Source organism: Antedon bifida, chromosome 5, assembly GCF_963402885.1.
Source record: "Antedon bifida chromosome 5, ecAntBifi1.1, whole genome shotgun sequence".
Lineage (NCBI taxonomy): Eukaryota > Metazoa > Echinodermata > Crinoidea > Comatulida > Antedonidae > Antedon > Antedon bifida.
Genome location: NC_136230.1, coordinates 18,622,073 through 18,645,515, shown reverse-complemented (window position 1 = coordinate 18,645,515; position 23,443 = coordinate 18,622,073). Strand labels below are relative to the sequence as shown.

Here is a 23,443-nt window from a genome sequence, read left to right as displayed (position 1 = left end):
ACTCTTGTTTTAATAATGTTATGTACCATATCGATGTTGTGAATTAGGGTTCGCGTGCCTTCCTTAGAGAGATGCAAGCCACTACCGTTAAGGTTCCTTCTTGTTAAAGATCCATTTTGAAGCTTAAACGTTTGATCATGATCGACGAACTCGCAACGATGAGTCTTCGCGATTTCTTTGATTGCATCATTAAAGTCGTTGACAAGTAGTTGATATTGCGGGTTATCAGATCTTGGACATACAGATGAGATTAATAATGAAGCGTTAGGTAGATCAGATTTCAACTCTTCTATCATGCCTTTGAAATCGGCAATTCCTTGGTTACATTTTTCTTCGGATACACAGTTATTTGTACCCACATGTATTACGATGTTTTCATAATGGTGGTCTGACTTATTGATAACACTCAATTTATCCTTTATATCACATACTTTTGCACCTCTCATGCAGATGACTTTGGTTGTTTGAAGTCCTCCTTCATTTATATCCTTCACCATTGAGTCGCCGATTATTAGATTCAATTTTTCATTAGGCTTATTTTCGGGTCTTCCTGATGACTTTGAATGGGAATGTTTCGATGAAGAAGGTTGATTCACACTGTCTGTGCAAGGCGTATCTTTCGTTGTAGTTGTTGACTGCATGCGTAATTGCGATTGCATGTTTGTAATTATAGTCGCTTGTTCTTTCATTTCGTTCTTTAGTTGTTGGTTGATTTTGATTAGATTTGTAATCGTCTCCTCAAGTTCTGATGTTTTCTTATGCATATTGCTGAGATTCATAGGGATCTCTTTACAAATCGGGCATATCCAAATGCGTGGATTCTGCTTTACTTTCATTCCCACACATAGCTTGTGGTAGTGAGCTTCACATAACGCGCATTCTAGTGATTTGCCTTTTTCCAAATTATCGAATTGACAACGTGAAATACATTTGATTGTGGATGGTATTTGGCTGTCGTCTTGGTAAATCTCTGGATCAATATCTTGAAAAACTGAGTCCACTGTAGTTGTAGGACCATCGTCTCCATTTGAGTGTTCCATTTTGATTTGAAGGTATATTCTTTGTTCTGACAAAGGATGTTAGCTTTTATGGCCTAGCTTCTAGCTTGGTTGGGAACAATGGGTTCACTTCCTGTAGCAGTAGCTTGTGTTTAATATACCACAATGAATTGAGTACAGCCTAGTAGGATCCACATAAATGAAGTACAAAATTCTGTCTAAAATCAGCATCCAAAGTTGATAAAATATGTATAGAGACTATCACAAAACAATCTGCTTTAGAAATATTAAAATTTTACCGAAGAATAATGAAACTTTACCTGAAAAAAAAGAGTTTTCAAACAAAGCTTTTGAATTAGCCCGCTAACACTTCCATCATTAATCCTCATAAAAAGGATAAAATACGAGCATTCGGTTCTGGAATACGACGGCGAGAAATTCAACTTTAAACTTCAATTATTTTATCAGTTTCTGAAAGAATTAAGCTTTGAAATTTGCAATATACCCTTAATAATCAATTCCAAACAGGTGGCTGCTCTCTGGTGGTAAGATTTATTGCTCTAGTAGGTATCTGGTGGTGTTCAGTAGGGTGTGTGACCGAAACGGCCGCCGACTGAAACGGCCGCCAACATTTTATATTTATTTACGTTTATAATGACATCTACAGTCCAATGGATTGGGTGATATTCCGACAGCAAATTCGTACCAACAACGATTTGGAAGGTTACCACCAACGCCTCAATCACAGAGCTAAGCGAGGTAAGTTAGTTTTTTTGTGTTCTTTGAACATCATTTGTTTTTAGTATAGTTTGTTATTTAACATTGTTTTGTTCTCCTTTAAAGCGAACCTTCACTTCTACTTGCTGTAATGTAATGCAGAGCTCATTTTTAGAGAGGATGAGATCCGAAGACAGTCACGACATGCCGTCATTGCAACACAACGATTGAACGGATACTGGGACGAGTACGTAAGAGGTGCACGAACTGCAAGATCGTTGCTGTTAGCATCAAGCCGTGTCATCAGCCGAAACGCACGTAATCCTTAGAATACAAACAAAGACTTCACTAATACAAATGGTGTAATATTTAATTAACTTTGCTAATGTATAAACATATTTGTTAAGCACTTAATATTGTAATTTAAGATATTTTGAAAAATAAAGTGTAAATCAATTCTCTATAATTACTATCTACTGTATGCAAACTAACTTATTTAAGCAATCTGATTATTTTATTATTATTATTAATGATTATTGAAATCTATTTTATTGTACATATATGAAATAAATTAATTATAAAGTTCGTTTTGATTCATAATACATAAATAAATCGGTTGTTAATAAAGGTTACTAACTGTAATATAATATTTAATGTAATGTGAAATAAAAATAATGATCTGTGTTTAATATTAAAGCCATGACCACCATTAATTGTAAACAATTAAAAATAATAATAATTTGAATAAAATGTCCTCGTTTGTATTTTGAATAAAATCGTGTTGCGTATTGTTTAGCATTTGCTAGTGTCTGTGTGTGTATTGTTTGTAATTAAAGTCGCTATTGTTGCGTTGAATCGATTGTGTTGAGTTTGTGATGTCAACGCCCTAAGTTGTCTTCTTATCTAACGTAATTGTTATTAATTATATGTTATATGATTTAATTGCGAACATGATGACATTCCGCAACGAAACCGCTACAATTGTTTGAAATAGTGTTACCGGTAATTAAAAAAAAGTAATGTATCTTAAAAAACTAATTCTTAAAAAAAGAATAAAATTTAATAAATAGGATATTTAAACATTTATTGAACTTAACTATGTAGGTTTACTACAGTATTAGTACTAGGGAGAATTTAGATTTTAATATAATAATAGTAATTATTTATCATTTATTTTGTCCAATTCCAATTCTTTTCCTTACACTTTTACTGTATAGGCCTACATTAAAAAAATATATAAAAAACCCAATTATGTTTACACAATATTCATTATTATACGATAAACATAATAATACATAAATAATTAAAAACATCTATCTATTAATATTTATTAAGTCACATACGTCTAAAGTCATTTCAATCTGAAAAAAAAGTAAAACAATTGTATTAAACCACACGTCGTTTTGATTGCACGTTGTATGACAAACGGCACACGCGGCGTTTCATACATTTAATTGCGTTTCAATTGGCGGCCGTTTGCGTGGCCGTTTCAGTTGGCGGCCGTTTCGGCTGTAAACCTTTAGTAGGACCGCTCCTGTGTTAGGTATCTGGTGGTATCTGGTGGTTTTTAGTAGGACCGCATAATAAATGTTCATACTCACTTCTATCCATGACTACTACTCCTGATCCTTTGTCTGGCTTTGTGATGATTATATCATCTCTCTTCTTTCATTGGCCAAGCGCTCTTGTTAAGGCTTTTGGTGGGGATGGTCCTTTCCTTTCTATATAATTAAGTGCGATAGACTTTAGAGTAGCTGCTGTTAATTCTTTAGTTTCCTCACCAACAATTTTAGGCTCCAGCTTCATTAGGTTTGCGATTTTCTTAGAATGTCCATTTATTTCTGCTCCATACTGATTACAGCGTAGCTTGGTCATAGTCTGAAGAATAGCGAGATAACGAAATGACGAACATTGACTTCTGATTTCTGTGTAAATAGTATTTATTTCTTTTCTGAGATTACCAAGAAGTTTCAGCTTCGCTTTCAGCTTCGCTTTCAGCTCTTCCGATATTACATTTTCCTCAAAGAATTTAGCAGAATTGCTCCATCTCTTTGACTTTTCCTGATCCACTTTGACAAATGTTGGAGTGAGTCCAAGGTTTTGACATAATTGAAGAAATTCAATTGACGTTTCACAACTTACTAATTTCTTACTACACTGTTGAAGTCTCCTGAACAAGTTAAGCTGGTCATCGTGTTTCAAATTACGAATGAGGGTACGTTTATTGTAAATACATAATATAAAAATAACGCTTAAAAAAGAACGACGTTTCGACTCCATCATGGGGTCATTATCAAGTCCAATGAATAAAATATAAAACAACAACTAATTAAATAGCACAAGCCAAGGGTCAAAAGACCTATTGTCTAACATCCTGTCAAATCATGGAGGAAAAAATAAATTTATTTTTTCCTCCATGATCAAATGAAAAGCTTAGCTTTTACCAGGGAAGAGTTAAATTACTCTTCCCTGCTTTTACAGAGTCACTTTGTTTATTCAGACTAGGTTTTAATTGTCTGATATACAACATTTCATAGATAAGACGGTCAAATTTGTTTTTGCATTTCCTAAGTATACTATTCTTTGGCTATAATAATAATATTGGAACAACACTTTTTTAACAGTGGCACACATGCGTAGATGGTGCGTCCATACAAATTACAAAATTTAATACAAAAACAATGGAAAATAAAAACTGAAACTAAAACATTTTTCATATTTGATTATGAACTATAACAACATAAAATTTGACTAAACGCTATTACAAAACTTATTTTAAAACTAAAACTACTAATTTTGCAACAGCAGTGGAAAAGAAAACACACATTTTTAAAATAAAACAGTTCAAAGTTGTGATACAATTTCATCTCTTAGTTTCCAAGCACGGCTTGTGTAAATTTTACAATAACTGTCAAATACAGCATAATTTTCATGAAATAACGTGCTTCCTAGGACATATTGAACCTTAATAGATATTAAAACTGCAGCTTATCACATGTGCTGCTGTCTCGTATCGATAAATTGTGACGTAGGAAAATGGCAGAGAATTACCGAACTCAAGGTTCGGCAGTTGCAAAAAATTGGTCTAAAAAAAACATTTTTTGTACAAATTTGCAATTCTAATATAGACTAATGGAGAAAGGGGAATGAAAGGGGAATAAAAAGGCGCTAGTATCGGACTTGCAGCTTAGGAGGAGATAGAGAACACATTTTGGCTTAGTGCTATTAATACATCATCAACGCAATTGACTGGTCAATATAAAATCGCTCATGCATGCACATTCTGATAACCTCATGTACAGTGCAGTTTAACACCAATTTTTCCGACTGGTTGGCTGGCTTAGTGGTGTGGTACTGCGGCTAGAGGTCTAGTGGTTTTGTAGGTTCAATTCTCAATCAATTTTTTTTTTATTAAAAAAATTGTATTTTATTCACCATCGTCCTTATCCATCATCGTCTTTACCCACCATTGCCTAGAGGGATGTTTTTTTTTTTAGTTTTAGGTTTTAGTTCACAGTGAATAGTTTCTGTCTGAATCTGTTACAATGGGCAGTTGAGTTCCGGAATCCTAACCACGGCGTATATTATGATGATACTTAGATCTTAAGAACAACTTCATATACCATAATTTAAGTATGTATTGGGATAATTTTAATTGTGGATCTCAAGAATTATAACACCACTTTATGCTAGACAATTTATTCACTGAGAATGAAACATTAGGAAAAATTTTTGATTTTTTTAATGAAAGCATGGGTTACTAGATGTACAATATTATCAGCATTATCTCTCTCAAACGTAAAATCATTAATTAATAGAAAACAAGATACAGACTTCTATATGAGTATTGTATCTGTAATCTGTAAGTTTTAGTTTTTTAAAAATATCCTATACTTTTATTGTTCTGTTTTTGTTTTATTTATTTATTATTTATTATGTATTTACATAATGTTTTGATGGTATGTAGAACTTTGTGGCTTATGTTATTTGTAATTTCATTTTTTTAAATGGATGTACCGATATAAATTTGATTCCTATGAATAAATAAATAACTACTACAGACGGCAAAAATAAATATTAAAATTATAATTTCAGTTTATTTAGATCTGACGTTTTAGTAACTATGAAACATCTATTGTCCTGATATAGAATGTAATTCTATTGTCTCGAGTCCAGATCAAATAGCAGGACTGGTAGCAGTAAGGTTTTCCTTAGTGTGATATCGCTTGACTTTCAAAAGGACTTGACAGTATTGAAAGACCTTTTATGATTGCATCTCATAAGAAATTTGGCTTTGGAAAATCATGTATCAAATTGAAATACTTGCTAACAATATCGGAGAAAATAAACTCATTAGAAGTGGTATAAATGTTGATAATCATGACACAAAAATTTCTCAATAGTTATTAAAAAAAATAATATGGCCACATGACTTGTTTTAATGGGCCAAATAACTATTATATGTATTTTTTGACATGGGTACAATGGGAGGTAGTAGAATTTTGGCTAGTTTGAAATCCATGGCAGCTATTAAGGCTGGTAAAAAAAACAAGTTGGTTAAAAAGATCTATTTCAGCACAAAAGAAACACAAAAAACAAAAATATTTAAGTAAATTTAATATATATTATAATATATAGTATTTATTTATATGTTTTAAATTTATTATAGTATTCATGATTGTGCTTGTAAAGATCCTAATCTGTATCTTGTCTAGGATACTTTTGAGAAATAAGCTGCTTTATTTATACAGTAGGTTCTTATTTTTAAAAATTCATTACTAGTGTCATTTTAAATTTATTTGATAACTACAGTATGATAAAACAAGTCCAATTCTAGAAATCGATATTAAAAGTATGCATGTTATTTTGCACCATCTTAAAATTAGTGACACATTTATTTGTAAAATGACCACTGTAAAAATTCTCCCAGTAGCTAAAATTAAATAAAGTAAACTGCTTCCAAAATCTTATGGAATACTGTGTTTAAAAACACAGTATCCTATTATTAAAACACAATTTATAAATTAAGTAATTGAATATATTTCACTTATAGATAGATAAATATTGGTGTTAGTGTGATTTAAATTTCTAGTAATGTTCTTTACATTCTTCACATATAGCTGGTTAAATCTGTGCTGTGCATCTACATCTTCTTTTTCGTCACTTTTATTGGCTGGCTATGACTTTCTGTTGACTAGAGTTTGAAGCAAGGTTTGATCTCCTGAAAAAAAAAATTGGAATAGTTCTGTACTAGCTCAATTGAAAGACTGACTGTAAATCCCACCATCTTAAAAGAATATGTATTAAGGTTTATTTTATAATTATAACAATAAAACCAATAATATACAAATAACAGGCCCGTAGCCAGGATTTGTTATGGAGAGTTCGAATCTGGAACTAGATTTGAACTCGTTACTTTGACAAGTTCAGGTTATCCGTGCAAACGCAACATACACATACATTAAAATATGAACGGCGACAATTATTATGCCATCCTATGACATGAATTAAATATGTTTACAGTGCTGAATTGTACCTATTTTGTGTCATAAAGCATTTACGGAATACACTGTATATGTTATATACAGTGTAGCATAGATGAGAAATTTTAATCTATTTTTAATCCAATTTTTAACATGATAATGTCATCAAAATGTAACATCAAGATTTTAGAAGATAATTATCAAAATAATTACATTAATTAAAATTTTAAGAATTTTAGACACAAGAAAGCGAGGTGCGCGCTCTTTTAAAAGGCAAATTTTTACGAAAGAGATGAAAATCTGACTTTTTGAATTCAACTGGCCATGATGACGTCATGACATCATATAGAAAAAATGTTCTATTTATTTAAAAAGGGGTGTTTTTCACTTTTTTTAAATTGTTAAATGCAACTAAACTTTACTTCACCAAAGTGGTGTATTTTTTTAGCTGATTTATTAAAAATAGGTAGTTCTAATGTTTAATAATTGATTTCTAAAATAAAATACTGGGGTAATTTAAAAATCTACAAGCAGTGTTGGTATATTAGTAAAAACATTTTATTTTCTTTGATTATCTGATTTGAAACTCATTGGTCAGAAAAATTCTTAATGTTTTATATAGTTCTAGTTGTGTTGTGAGAAATAAAAACAATATTTTTAATTATAGATTCAGTAATTCCCGTTTTAATGTCATTTTATAGGTTATATCCTCTGGAAATTTGAATAAATTATCAGATCGTTGTGAATTTTAATCTTTGCAACAGATTACTCCTCTCTTATTTTGAAGCTCCTCATGCCCATCCACCACCACTTTCGACTACCACCCCCACCCCCCCCCCTCCTACCCCGACAATAACCACAAAAAAATAAACTGCAACATTTTGGTCGATCATCCACTATAGAGTGTCAAATGCATGCACTCAAGCACCACCCACACTGCCGCTACCATCGCCCCAACCAATAGACGGATTCAAACTCCTCCATCCCACCCCTCTCCCTTTCTCCAAGCCCCCACCCACCCCAAGTTAAAAATTGCAATGCAAAAGATAAGACATAAAGTTAAGTTTTTAGACCCTCACCTCCAACCCACTAACTATTTCAAACTCCTGGATCCACCACTTTCCCCTCCCCAAAATTGAACCAATCAAAAGTCAATGATATACTCAGGTATGTTAATGCTACATAACAAATATTGAAGCCCTGATGTGAAATTTCATTTCATTTAAGGTCAGCATGTAAAATATCACACTTTATATTAAATATTGAAATTCTAAATTTTTTTTACTGTGATGGTTGGATTCAGTATTAATTATTAATTAATAATTATCTGATAATTATTTAATTGCCCTTAGTTATACATAGCAACAGTTACTATGGTAACTAAAATTGAGATATTCTTTAGATTTTTCATACTTATCTTATACAAATTTAAATTTGTAGATTATTAGCAGGCATGCCTTATTTGCATTTTCAAATTACCGTTTTACAAGGTCATATTCGTAAGACTTTCTTCTGTGATTATTTTTATTCATGAAAACCCCATATTTCATTTACAGCGGCCACCTCCCGTAAGCGGCCACCTCCCTTAACGGACGCACTTTGAAAAGCCTGTTTGTTCTTCCTATGTAATTAGTGCATTTGGTACCTACCGTAAGCGGCCTCCCGTAAGCAGCTGCGGGCACCTTTTTATACTAAAAATGAGATTTTTTGTATGATAAATGACCTCCCGTAAGCGGCCACCCGAAAAATGTGATACTTATTGCATGGACCTATGAATTAGAGGTCCATGTTTCTTTATATATTAGCTTTATTTCGAAGCGGTTTTAAAAACATTACTGTGAAGAGATGAGAAAACTACACAGATTTTGACCAACCATTTTTCATATAATAAAAGCTTTTAAAATTTGTCTGAAAATGCTAACAAATACTAAACCACCTGATTATAAATAATAATACAATTAGCTGGAAAATTGAGAGGCTCGTTTCGTTAAGAATATCGTGTATAGCCATAATACGTGATTTTGGCCCTTTATCGGCAGAACCTCCCGTAAGGGGTCACCGTCCGTAAGCGGCCACTTTTCCAGGTCCCGAGGGTGGCCACTTACGAGAGGTTCAACTGTATTTAAAAAAACAATTATCCTTAGTTACGCATAGAAACAGGTTCTAAGATAACATAAATAATACATTTTGACATAATTTGACCCAACAAATGACCCTTTCACAAGGTCAGACATTTTCTGGGATTCAGTAGATAAGTAAATTTGGGAAAAAGTAGTAAAGCTATGTAATCAATTGTTTATAGTCATGAAACCCCATATTAAAAATATTGTACTTAGTTACGTATAGAAACAGTTGCTACAATACATTATAGGTAAAATGCTGATGTCATTTGACCTCAATATGTAAAATATAATTTTTTTTTCATGAAAACTCCATATTTTATTTAAAAAAAATTATCCTTAGTTACATAAACATGTTTAAGATAACACTAAAGGTCAATTTTTTACCTTTATTCAGATTTGTCAAGACTTTCTTTCTGAGATTATTAGGATTCAGTATTTAAAGTAAATTTGGCAAAAAGTAGAAATGTAAAACTATGTAGAAAAAATGTTTTGTATTTATGAAAAACCCCCTATTTTAAAAATATTTTCGCATAGAAACAGTTACTATGATAATATGTTGACCTCATTTGACCTCAAAATGAATGAATTTACAAGGTCAAGTTTGTCATCACTTTAAGATTATTAGAATGCAGTAGAAGTAAAATTGAGAAAAATTACAAATGCAATCAATTCCTTGTATTCATAAAAACGCCATTTTTTACGTTTTTTTTAAAAATTACTTTCCTTAGTTACACATAGAAATGGTTGCTAAGGTAACACTATAGGTAAAAAATGAAAATTGTTGAGAATTTATATAACTATCTTGTAAATTTTGATCAAACATTAATAGTTGTAGTAAAGTGGGGACCTGTCCTGTTTTGCATTCTGACCCCTTTTGACCTCAAATGACCTATTTACAAGGTCAGATTTTTTGGGAGGTCTTTCTGTATCTCTTTACACAAAATAGATGTAAAAATTTATAAAAACCATTGACGCAATTATTTCAAAGTTTAACATTATTTCCCATCAACTAAATATTTCAATGCAAAATACTGTTTTTCTGGCAATTAATTGAAATAAACCTGGCAACACATTCTCCTATTTTATCTAACTCAAGTATATCGTATCGTATGACTCAAGTAGCATTATGACAAGCCACATACACATTTTATTATTGGATTAGCCATATTTAAATTGTGTTTCATGTGTTTTGTTTGTTGATATTTTGTTTGTATTTTTTTGTATTTTTCGTATTTTCCTGGCAACACAAAACCTATGTACGAAATTTACCCCAGTGTTTTTTTCATGATTATTGTTGACAAACCTATTGACTATCAAATTACAAAACCTCATTGATATAAAAACACCACTTTGGAAGTTATAGGTACGTTTATGAGGTATACTTTTATAAAAAAAATATTTGTTAAAAACACCCCTTTTTAAAATAATGGTATCAACCAAACTCCATTTTGTAAATTTTTTTTTTCTACATTAAATGAAACTCAATACATGTTGTTTACACTGCTATAAACAAAAACTGTATACTGTAAGTATTTTTGGTTAAAATAAGTATACAAGTTTATACTTTTTCACTATAGAAAATCTGTGAAAAATGGCAAAAACATCAAAATTTGGATAATTGACCATTGTCATGGCAACGGAGGGTAAAAATTAAAATGAATGTTGTAGATATGCTTTTTATTGAAATGTCTATTCATGGTAAAAATTTGAGAGAAATCAATTTTTTTACATCTGCCACCAAATCTTTGATTTTTACAGACAATGTCTCTTAAATATGTTTACAGTGCTGAATTGTACCTGTTTTGTGTCATACAGCATATTACTTCACAGTATTTACAGAATACACTATATATGTTGTATACAGTGTGTAGCATTGATGAAATTACGAAGTTTAACATAAAAAAAATACATTGCTGTGGAAACACAAATTGTTAAGTTGTTTTCATGTTCAACAATATATAAAACCATTTGGAATCATTTTTGTTTGTGTTTGTTCATTTTTATTCATTTACATTTTATTTTTAATTCAATGGTTTTGATATTATTTTTACAATTTTTTTGTGTGGGAGATTTGTTAGCTATTTGTACTTCTGTAATAATCCGGTCTGTATAAAAGCGCAATACTGGATATGAAAGTGACAACGTGCATGAGAGGTGCATGTTGAAGTATGTCAATCAGTCGGCAGATTAAAACATTTTAATGATAAAATATGAATATGAATTAAGTTATAGAACTATAGAAACTAAAACTACAGCTGCTTACGGACACAAACAGTGTCCAAAATAAATGATGTAATGTAATTATCTGTAATTACAATGTGGTCTAGTTTTGATTTTTAGATTTAACCGGTGATAGAATGAGAGATATGCGTGCAACAACATTTGTGGAAGAAAGAAAAACAAGAAAGATGAAGGAAAAAAAAAGATCCTGACAAATACAAGGGATTATCCGCCAAGTGCGGATAACCAAAAAGTGGAGCCTTTGATGAACCAACCATGATTAATTGTATCCAAAAATTAATCAATAATTGAAACTGAAATGTACAGAACGAGATAAGCAAGACGCGCTATTTTGAATATGATAAACTATGACGAAATAGACAAAAATCCTATTTTTTCCATTTGAGTGGCCATATGTTGACGTCAGAACAGTTGTCAAGTAACAATATTACATTAATTCATATCTACTACTCATTAGCTTTCATAATAATTTGAAAAAATGGTGGGTCACCATTCATAGGCATATTTTTCATAAATTTGCATTGAATTAGCAATTTTTATGAGCACAGTTTTTAAAGTTTAACGTGCACATGCATCGTTATTCTGCAATTAAAGTTCATAAAATGAATGAAGATGAACAAAAATTAATTGCAAAAACTATGAGTGTACGAGTTGTCCGCAAGCATGCGCGCGAAACACACAAAAAATATGAACATTTTAAAATGCTCAAAAGGACCTGAAACGTATAGAAAGTTGATTTGAAATGATTTTAAACGCGTGTGCGCGCTTAACTTTGTGTGAAACACGCCATTTTCACTCCACACAAAGTTGACACTTGATATGAATTAAATTCTCAGCAAGTGTCAATAAAAAATGATATTTGGTTTTTAATCTATGATGAATCAATAAAATCCATAAAATCGTGCGTAAGTCATGTTGCTGCAACTGTGACATCATTTAAAAATTGGAGGTGCACAATTCATGTAAATGTCGATATGTTTACAAAGTTATGAAATATTGTGTTTAGACGTTTTAGAGATGTATGCACAAAAAAGGGTGTAATGAAAGAAGAATAATACAGAAAAAAAAGAAAGAAGATGATCTCATACAATTACAAGGAGTTATCCGCCAAAGTGCAGATAACTAATAAATTTGCTTAATTTTCATATATATTTTATAGGCGGGCCATAACCCGACAAACGATGAATTCAGAAATGTTTTAATATTTTGTATACAATTTATGTATAAGTATTATACAATTATAAGTCAAACTATTTATTGATTTCCTCCATGTATGCACTTAAACAAAACCTCAGAACATCGCGGCAAATATTTGTCATGTCATCCAAAATGAAAAATCCAAAATTATGGTAATCGGAATGTAGTTTTGATGATAAAAATGAATTTGGGACCTTTTGGTATAGAGTTTCTGGTTTTCAAATAGTTTGGTATTGAGAGATTTGACTGCATTATTCTTTTGGATTGGTCATTTTGAATCACATGGCCAAATCTGGCATAATTTTGTTCTATCTGGATATCAGGATGCTAACAAATCTGGCATAATTTGATTTAATATCTGGAATCCTTTTACCCTAAATCTGGCATCATTTTTCTACAAATTGGGAAACCATGTTTGTACAGTCCAGTCTATTTGGAATCTGATTTATGTCCACAATATGTATGGTCAACCAACCAATCCTGTATAAACAATGCCTATTTTGTTATTTGACCAATAGGCACAGAGAATTTGTTTCACTGTAATAGTTCAAATTTTACTGCACTTTCAATTTAACAAATTGCATTTCTTAGAGGAATTGTATAAAACGTAATTCATGTAATTTTGTTGTGTTCACATTGTGTAATTTATCAATCCATACAAATACGTCAGAGGATCTATGGTGTTTCATAACTTATTTCCCTGTCATACCTTTCGTATTCTTGTGTATTACTGTACATTCAATAACGTCAAGAAATGTTTTGAAGTAAAACATTTGTTAGTAAAAATCCAGTAATATCTAGGGTACACAAAATTTGTTTCTCTATGAATCTTTAGTATGCATCATTATATATGATATAGTATGCATTATTATACTAATCTTACCTTGCCTTTATCCGCTCACATTTTTTACAATCTTTGGTTGTTTGAAAACATACTACATGATAACATGCCCAGCATTCTAAAATGAAGAATAATACATTTAAATGTTCATTACCATTCAAAGTAATTTTGGGTAATGATTTAACTTTAAAATCAATGCAGTCTGTGTGTAAATTGTTATTTGTTATTGTTTTAAATTAACTGTTATTTTACATTTCAGCAGAAGCTATTAACAGTCAACAACAACTCTGTGAGTGCATCTTCCGTCTCCGGAAAATATATATTTTTTATTTTTGTGTCTTAGTGCTACATGTGATTAGGCTAATTGTTGAGATCCATGGTTCAAATCCTACTGTGGACCTTTTTTTTTTTTGTGGATATTTTTTATATTTCAATGGACGTACAGCCTAAGTAAAATAAAAAAAAGTGGTCCTGGTCCGGATTGCTTGTGAGACTAAAACCAGGTTTCTATGACAACTGGTTTTGAGAAAATGACATCTTTAAAAGTGAGGTCATAGGTCAAAAGTCCTACTCCCGGTCATTTTTCACAAGAAACTACAATTGTCCCCCTGAAAAATATTTTTTATTTCAAATTTGTTTTTGAATGTGTCATTTTAGTGTCACATAATAGTTATTTACGTTAACCAAACAATTATTTACCCGAAAAAATGTAATTTAAAGCAAAAAATACTTAAATTGTCTGTCAGACAATGGTTTTTGGGTTATAATTAAACGTTTCTTGTGAATAAATATTTTTTTGTTACAGAAGTGAATAACTTTTGTATTTGAAGTAAAATACAACAAGAATTCATACTTTAATATGAAACAGACTCAATTTCTGTCACTTTAGTTTATTTTTTGCTAAGGTCAAGTCTAGGGGTCACTTCATCAAGCCTAGATACTTCAAGTGTGAAGTATCCTATTACAAACAAAACTTTACTATGTGTACTTTTTTTATAATAATTCAATGATTATCTGACAGCGAATTACAGTATTATAATATCGGTCTAGATTGACAGTCAAATGGGATTCATTGTAAATACCAGAAATAATGTTTTGATTATTTGACAGTGAATTATTATAACTAGATGGAAAATCGTTTGCGAGCGAAAGTAAACAAAGATTTTAAACCACGAGTATGCATTATGCATGATGCTAATTAGGATTGTTTACAACTCGTCACGGTTGAGAAGGTATTTTCACACAGATCGTGAGGAAGTTTTATGATTATGCATACAGAGTAGCCAATACAAGCGTGTTGCATTATGAGATATGTATTTCAGTTAAATGATTTTTTTTCCGAAAAATTTTTGGTGATAGTTAATAACTATTATGATACTTCAAAATGACCCACCTTTTTTCGAAATCTTTTATTTTTTATTTTTTTGGAATTAGTCACAGGGACAATACATCTTTAAACAAACCCAATTTGTGTTTTGTATCTAACATTAGGGTTGAGGGATGAGGATGAGGATAGGTACAAAGAGGAACAATTTTTAAATATATTCTTTATATTAAATTATTCTTTATATTTCTTTATTATCCACTCAGTAACGAATTTTTTTTTTATAGTCCTATAAATAATATACTACTAAATAGAGTAAAACATTTCTGATTTAATACTTTGTTAAAACTGTCACTTTCATTGTCGATTGAAATAGTAAAGTACATGTAATGATACACCACTACGACGTTTATATTTTTTTCAATCATTAATTAATACAAACATTGAGAAGCAACTGTCAGTAATAAAGTATTATATTACATAGCCTATGTAAATACGTGAACGTGATTGGTTGAAACTGCGTCACATGACTATCGCTGCGAGGATCGTAAATCGTATATATCCTCGAGAACGATGATATTGACTGAGTAATTTTCGCGTAATTATCGTGTCCCCTGTCATTAATCATATACATTCTCGAGTTTGATGATATTGACTGTGTAATTTTCGTGTGGCAACACTCGCGTTCGCCGATAAATAAACAAAAGTCATCTACTGGATTTGAACTCGGGTGGAATTGTCACTCCATCGCAAGACAACGCTTCCGCCGCTGCGCCACGGAAGTTGCTTCAAGAAATTATTCATCTAAACTATTTAAACTATGCATACATAGCGCCCTCATTTGTTATTAGTCTTCCCTAAATGTGATGAAACACCGTTTGTGATTGGTCAATACTCACGGTAGTAACCTAGTAACTAGTACGCGCTGAACATCCGGTGATTCGGCTCCTCGAAGAGAAGACGATGAATTGTTTATTCGGCCTACCTGATTATAATATTATTATTAATAGGCTTATTGATGGAAATTCTTCTGTTAATTTAAACGACCTAGGCCTAAGTGAATATTTTATTGCCAAGGAATCATTAATTAGTAATTATCTGTATATTATTCTTCGCAAGGTAAGGTGTCTAGGCAGGAGGCTTGTTTACATACAATACAAATACTATACTGAATAGGAGGCCTAGCCTAGCTTCACCCAACCCAGCAGACTTGTTCTTGGCTATATAATATAACAGATATCGCCTTTTATATCGGCAAAATATAAGATTTAACATCCCCTCGGGATGATATTATGTTCTCGGGGAATTATATATCCCTCAGCTGCCGCTTCGGGATATATATATTCCCTCGAACATAATATCATTCCCTCGGGGATGTCAAATCTTATATTTCACCTCTAAGCAGGCAATATCTGTATAATATTATTATGTGTTTATAATCTAAAAGTAGGGGCTACCCACACTCACAGTAATAAAGTTTATTATTATATCTAACAGTACCAACACACACAATAAGAAATTTGCAATTCAAATGGCGATCAAAAGTGGTTAATACCTATTTACAGTATTGTATAGCATTACAATACTATTTATGTTTATTCTCCAAAGGCCCATAAATTTACCTACTTGTGTTAAACCATGGAGGTATGCATGCATGGTTAAACCAAATAATTTGGAATGTTCCATTCATTGCAAATCAACACATTTGTATAAACGTATATTAAATCTATCAAAATAGCATTTTTTAAAGAAAATCGGCCTATCTTCAACATTAAACAACATTAAAAACAATTATCGTAGGAGGAGATAGGAAAATGCGAAGTATCCTCGTATTATTGTATGCAGGTATTTTTCAAGATGGACATGCATTAGACAGTGTATACCACGATCGGAAAACACCCCTATTTGGGGCAAATCGATGAACCTAAATTCGTTTTAATTGTCAATAACTAATTATCGAACTCAATTTAATTAGTAAACAGGGTTACATCAGGTGGTTAAAATCAGTACCGAAAGTATGAATCAACTTTATATACCATCGAGTAAACATTCTAGAAATAATGCGCGATTTACGGAATTTTTCCCTTACGTAAATTTATACATAGATACTGGCCTATGTTAACAGCAAGAATTCATTATTTATTGAACAAGATTTTACAGATTACTGTCTACATACATCTATAATAATATCAGCAAATTTTTTCATGGACTCTCTTCTCCCAAACGTGCTTTGGGATTTGTAATTTTAGCATGACCTGTCCTAGTTTACAAAAACCAAAAATGTTGGCCTCTAGAACTATAACTGCTGCTTGCTTTCAGCTTCTGAATGAGTGGTCCTCTTGGGACGTAGCTGGCTAAAGCAGCAGCGTGAAAATGCATATCGAGAGTACTTTGGCACAATAATTTTATTTCTATGTCTGTTAGTTATCGAGAACTGCAAATGCACCAAAATACAGCAAAATTTGTAAAAGGACAAAAATATCATTTAGCCAAAGCGGATATTGGCCCTTGATGGCATTTGTAGCAATTAAGAAATTGAATTGAATTGAATTGAAGTAGATAATGGAATAAGCAAGTACACACTGTATAGTTTCAATACGAGATTCTGTTTAAAGAAAAGAGTTTACTTAGTCTGAATGATTTGTACAGTAGAGGATATTATAATATACTTTTCTATAACTTCATTCTTATATTATTAATTTGACAATCGACGAACGTTCTATTATTATGGCGTGGAACCTTCCCCTCCCCTTGCCAACCCCTCATGCATTTTGGTTTGAAATTCTATTATAAAAAAGTAAACCAACCTTGACACTGATGAGTTTTATTAAGTTCAAATGGAAATATAATATCAGACTCATTGTTACACAGTTCACAGATAAATCCACGTGCCTGACAGAGCTAAAAAATATTAATATAGAATGGTAGGTTAAAAAAATAAAAGGACAACAATTAGACAAGATACAACATAACTTGTTGTGTTCAATGACTTAATCCAGACTTTATGCAGTAGCTATGTAACCGGCCCGCCACTGCCACAGAAGAATAAACGTACGAGTAGCATGGGTGTTATACCTTAGCTATCTACTGCATTGTTAAATAATAATGGATTTTGCAATTTAACTTCTATGTTAAACATAAATATGTATGGAATGAATAATAGAAATATTTTTTTTTTAAAATATATTTATACATAAGGTTATACAGTACTGTACTCAGATTAATGCAGAATAATACAAGTAATCATTATAATACCACAGTATTTGAAATAATAAACCAACTAATTAACAACATGCCTAATGTGTATATCTTATACAAATATATTTAAACTTGATCCAATTGGTTCTGGCATATCTGGATTATTTAGAATTAATAAACTTTTTATTTTTTTTTTAACCTGTGGCGTGGTATGGCGGAACAGCACTAGTCCCTCAATTGTACACATGCACACAAGAGAACAAATTGATACGCCATCATCTTTCTGTATTTTATTCAAGAAGCAGGATCTCCAAAGAGATACTTTTATATATATAAGCACATCAGGCATAGAACATTAATTCTAAACCACCCGGTGACATACTGAAATTTAATTAATTAATTAATTTGAAATGATAAAGATGAGGAAATCTGGGAGAATGAGAAAAAGTCACCCCAACTGAGACACGGAACCTTCTGCTTGATATGGGGCTATATATATTATATCTGTCTGTATATTGGATATATGGATATATACAGAACTGGCACATATATAGGCTTTTAGTCTTTTATGCGATGATGATTATAATCAAAGTTTGATTTTATTCATCTTTATTTTTCATGTTTCGGGGGATAACATTCTTTCCATTTATTAGATTTTAATTCATAAAATACTTACCTGACACTGTTGTACATGGTGTTTTATGTCCTCTACTAAAACGTGTAACTCATCTGCTAACTCTCCAGTCTTTACCTTCAACAGATCATGTATAGAGTACAAATGAATATCTGTATACAGGTGCTGGGGGTACTGCTGAAGAGTTGGCAACAAACTATGGAAAATATATATAACAGAAAGAATTGTAAACAAAATACCGCAAGAGTACAAATACAGATTTTTTCTATTTTTAGCATTTATATTGTTCAATACAGCAAATCTGCAAAAAGACTCTGCTGAGAAGGCAAGCAAATAAAGCCGAACATGTTATTGCTTATATGATATATGAACTGGATTCTTCTTTTTGAACTAATTTGAAGTTTGATTTAAACACAGAAATTACAAATGGTGAGGATCAACTTAATGACACTTAAGGTTTGTCTAGTATTAATATGTTTACATGATCTAGTTGATTCTATTGACATTCATGCAGGTAAATGTGGTCATTGGTTAAGCCTTTATCTGATTCAGTACCTAAGGTCTTTTCAAAATTTACCAAAATCTGGTTAGTGGAACATATAATTTAGGGGTCATTAGAGGTCAAATTTGGTATTATATAACTTTTTTAGATATAAGTTATGACTGGTTTACCAAATAAAGTAATGTAAAGCCCAACATTTTCGTGGCCCTATAAATTTTCATGATTTTACATTTTCAACTATTTCGCGACCTTTTATTTTCTTGATTTGATTTTCTTGTGTAATTTGTTGCACCAAATTGGCGAATGTATTTCGCCTCCGCGATGAACGTCAAAAACAACAATTGAATAGTGTCAAGAGTAAATTTACAGAATACGTGATTGTAAATTTAGGGATGTAAATAAATAAATGTTTTGGATACTGTCTGTGACGCACTTGTTTAATAGGCTCTTAAATAGTTAACACTCCCATAATTAATGTACTCTACCAAATTATTAAACAACGAACGGACGCAACACCGGCCAGATGGTGGTTGTGGAGAGCATGGTGATGGTATTTTTGGCGTTTGCTGCACCACAAGCTAGGCTTATGCACGTAGAATAATTACTTAATGAACACATTACAACTTATTATTTTATTTAATGGACAAAGGATTCGTCAAGCAATACACTATACATTTCATAAAAATTACCTAAGAAATGTTGTAAGCTTTTTTATTCCAATTCGAACAATTATTTTAGCGATCAATCCTCCCACGGCAGTATGGGCGGCCATTAGGGCCAAAATAGACAAACGTTGCTGTACGAACAATTCCGCTCCCGTAAGGCAAACTAATGGCGTTAAAGACATAATTCCTCGAGTGACAAACAAATATTGCCGTACGGACTTATACTGGACGACTAAGAAAGTACCCTAGTACAATCCCACCAAGTGACTCCCAGGAGCAATCCGCCGTTTTCTCACAAATATTTAATTTCTAATACCATAAAAACCATAAGTAACACTGAAAATGTAAAAAATACACAAACGGCGTTTCATAATTATTGTTGGCTGGAAAAAATAAAAGTGGGCTGGCCTATTGCTGGCTAGCTTGACACAAGCCTTCCATGATTATGTTTTTATTCCCCAGCAGGACTGGACACAGAGTGGTTTCAGTCACGTGGTTTTAAAATACTATGCTGCCCTCAACGTTTATATTTAGTTAGACTGTACGCCGATTTGTCCTTACGCCAATTTTTTTCCTTTCGGCAATTTTGTTCTTTCGGCAATTTTTGTCCTTACGGCAATTTTTGTCCTTACGCCAATGTTTGTCCTTACACCAATTTAACCATACGGCAATTTGTTCATAATTATGGCAATGTGTTACGGGAGCGGGAGCGGAATTGTTCGTACGGCAACGTTTGTCTATTTTGGCCCTAATGGCCGCCCATAGGCAGCGCCTCACGTGTCGATCGCTGTGAGGAGGAATTTCATCATTGTTTTGAGCGAGGCAGCCTAGGCTTAGCTAGCATATTCGGTCGGTTGCAATTTATTTTAATGTTTTAATTACACCTAAACAAACAATATAAATAATAATCAGGGTTCGTAAATGTTTCAAAGAATACACAATTAGAAGTTTATCGTAACTATTTTAAATCTATTTTGTCCATATTTTAAGCCTCTAGCAAGGCCTAGCTAACTAAGCCTGATTGACAGTAAACAACATCGTTGGGAATTTCGCTATTTTCGTGCTCGTTGTTCATCAATCGCATTTTGGGCTTTACAGTATATAATAGCAATTTAAATTATCTATCTAATGGTAGCAAACATGATACGTTTACATGCAAACATGGTATAGTTTTTGCGTGAAAATTGTAATATTTTTAAATTTTAATCAAAAAATACAATTTTTCAATAATTATATTTTAGTAAAAATAGAATAGGGTATGTTCAGACTCACAGCGTTAAGGTAATCCGTGGCGTTAAAACACTCAGATCAGGTCAAAGCAGATAGAACTATATGTATACATTCATGACAATGCATGAAAGTTTACATCGCAAAATTGTTTTTTTAAATTTTTATTTATATAATGTTACCTTCAAATATACTGATTTGTTCTTACTACTTGTAGAATTGCATTTTATATCAAAATAACTTAACGTAATTATTACAAGGACAATAATCTGATTGATTTAATTTATGAAAATATCATATCACTGACGACAACTTTACTGTTCTTTAAAATTGAAAACCTGAAAATACATTTGGACATAGCTACTTCACTGTCATATACTAGGGTACATGTATGTAGTTGCTGTCTGTTAATCGTGGTCGTGTCTTGGTTAAGGTTAAAATCACTGATGCGTTACTGGATTAGCCTTATCTGCTGCTAGGGTTATTAACGCCACTGGCGCGGTGCAACAGCTCCCTAACGCTAATCCGCGGCCTAGTTCAGACACAAAAATATGTACGCCGCTTACATAACAGCACCTTAACGCTGTGAGTCTGAACATACCCTTAATGACATATTTTGATACGCAATTTGGTACGAAATTACAGGAATTACAATAGAAACACTCAAAAGTTTATGTCAAAGGTTAGACTGGTCCAAACTAGGACAAAACTGCTATTCTTTCCTGTCATCTCAATGGTATTTTCAACTCGGAATTGCCATCCAAATACCATATTATTTAAAATAACCTTGGGAGCCACGCTTATCCATGATCCATGATGCCGTCCAAAATGGATGCCAAATTTATGTAAACTGTATTCTTAATGCCTATTAAATGTCCATTTCTCACTTTTTAAAGTTCTCAGCAAGTTAGAATGTTAATTTATAATAAAATTTAGTGGCATATGACTTATGTGTGTGAATAATGTGTTTTACGGATGGTTTCAAGGACTATCCTACCAGTGGGCTGTTCACTGATTGACACTTTGCATCACCTTTTGTAACTGGAGCTGTAACGACCTTGCAAGAAGACTAGGCCAGAATTTGTAATTGAAAAGTGCCTTGGTATTAACATGGAGATGGAAACAACTTACCATAGTAATTACGAATCGAAACCTAAATTAAAATTGTCTGTATTCTTTGGCCGTTTTATTCTTTTTTTCCTAATAATTGGGCGATATCTTCATTTATTAATTACTAGCAGAGGGGTCGATGAGTTTTGAAAAGTTATGGAAATGGTGGCCTTACAATTACATATAAAAATTCAGTTTTTTTAAGGCCCTTATTCCAGGTCCGATCCTGGAAAATGACTTTGGTTATGCCATGGAAATGTTAAAAAGTTATGAATCAAATATATTTGTGTTTTCATGTTTGTCAATGTAAGAAATTATACATCATTTCAGATGTTCCGCGCTGCTTTTGTATTTGTTGGCAATGTTTCGTGCTTTGTCTTGTTGGCAAAAGTAACGCTCAACTTCCGCTGTACATTATTATACAATAATGAATGTTTATGAGTGTATGGTACAAATAATGGCATGAGGTGAATGATGAAAGGTTATACATCAACGAGGTGACAGCAACTACCGTAACCTTTCATCATTCACCAAATGCCATTGTTTGTACCATTACACAAATATAAAACATTCATTATTTGTTTTATATAACATCTAAATAGATTCCTGTCATTTGAATCAAATAAAAGGTAGGCCTAGCCAAGGCCTACAATTGAATTCACTTGGTAACATTTGGTTTTTAAAAATTATTATATTAAATATTATTATTTATATGGATTTTATAAATGCATCTATTGTTAGTGTTAAATATGTCAACAAACGACCAAACAATCCTAGGCCTAGCAAGGCTAACCCGCCTAGGCCTAGGCTAATAACTAACAGGCCTTAGCCTATTAGGCCTAGCTAGGCCTAGGTTGAAGATAGCAATACGAAACCTTGACAGACAACTGGAACTCATCTAGGCTAATTATGTTTTTCCAACGATTCCATGTGTTGTAAAGATGTTCCCATTAATTAATAGAAATCCTAAAAACGATCTAAAGTTAATTTAAATGCCTTTTTGATCTAAATTAGTACATAAACCGAATTATTTCAAGCAGACAGCACATTATTTCAAATGGATATAGGCCATAAGCAGTAAATTGTATCGTTTCATCTCGTTCCAGTGTTATGGGTCAAGAATTTCTTAACATATTTAGAATGTTAATTTTATAGTTACCAACATATCAAAAGTTCTCTACAA

The 23,443-nt window shown here is 32.0% G+C and overlaps 1 protein-coding gene across 2 annotated transcripts in view; it reads right to left on the bottom strand.

Moving 5' to 3' along the window:
- Positions 1–6,317: 6,317 nt before the first annotated feature.
- LOC144842633 (run domain Beclin-1-interacting and cysteine-rich domain-containing protein-like) overlaps positions 6,318–23,443 on the bottom strand; it is a 93,186-nt gene continuing 76,060 nt past the window's right edge. For both annotated transcript variants that reach the window (XM_078699112.1, XM_078699113.1), the window contains 4 exons: positions 18,799–18,952; positions 17,732–17,825; positions 13,643–13,718; positions 6,318–6,936 (listed from right to left, as the gene is read on the bottom strand). In XM_078699112.1, the coding sequence (XP_078555238.1) occupies positions 6,882–6,936; positions 13,643–13,718; positions 17,732–17,825; positions 18,799–18,952 (379 nt within the window). In that variant the 3' untranslated portion in view covers positions 6,318–6,881. The remainder of the gene's footprint in view (positions 6,937–13,642; positions 13,719–17,731; positions 17,826–18,798; positions 18,953–23,443) is intronic.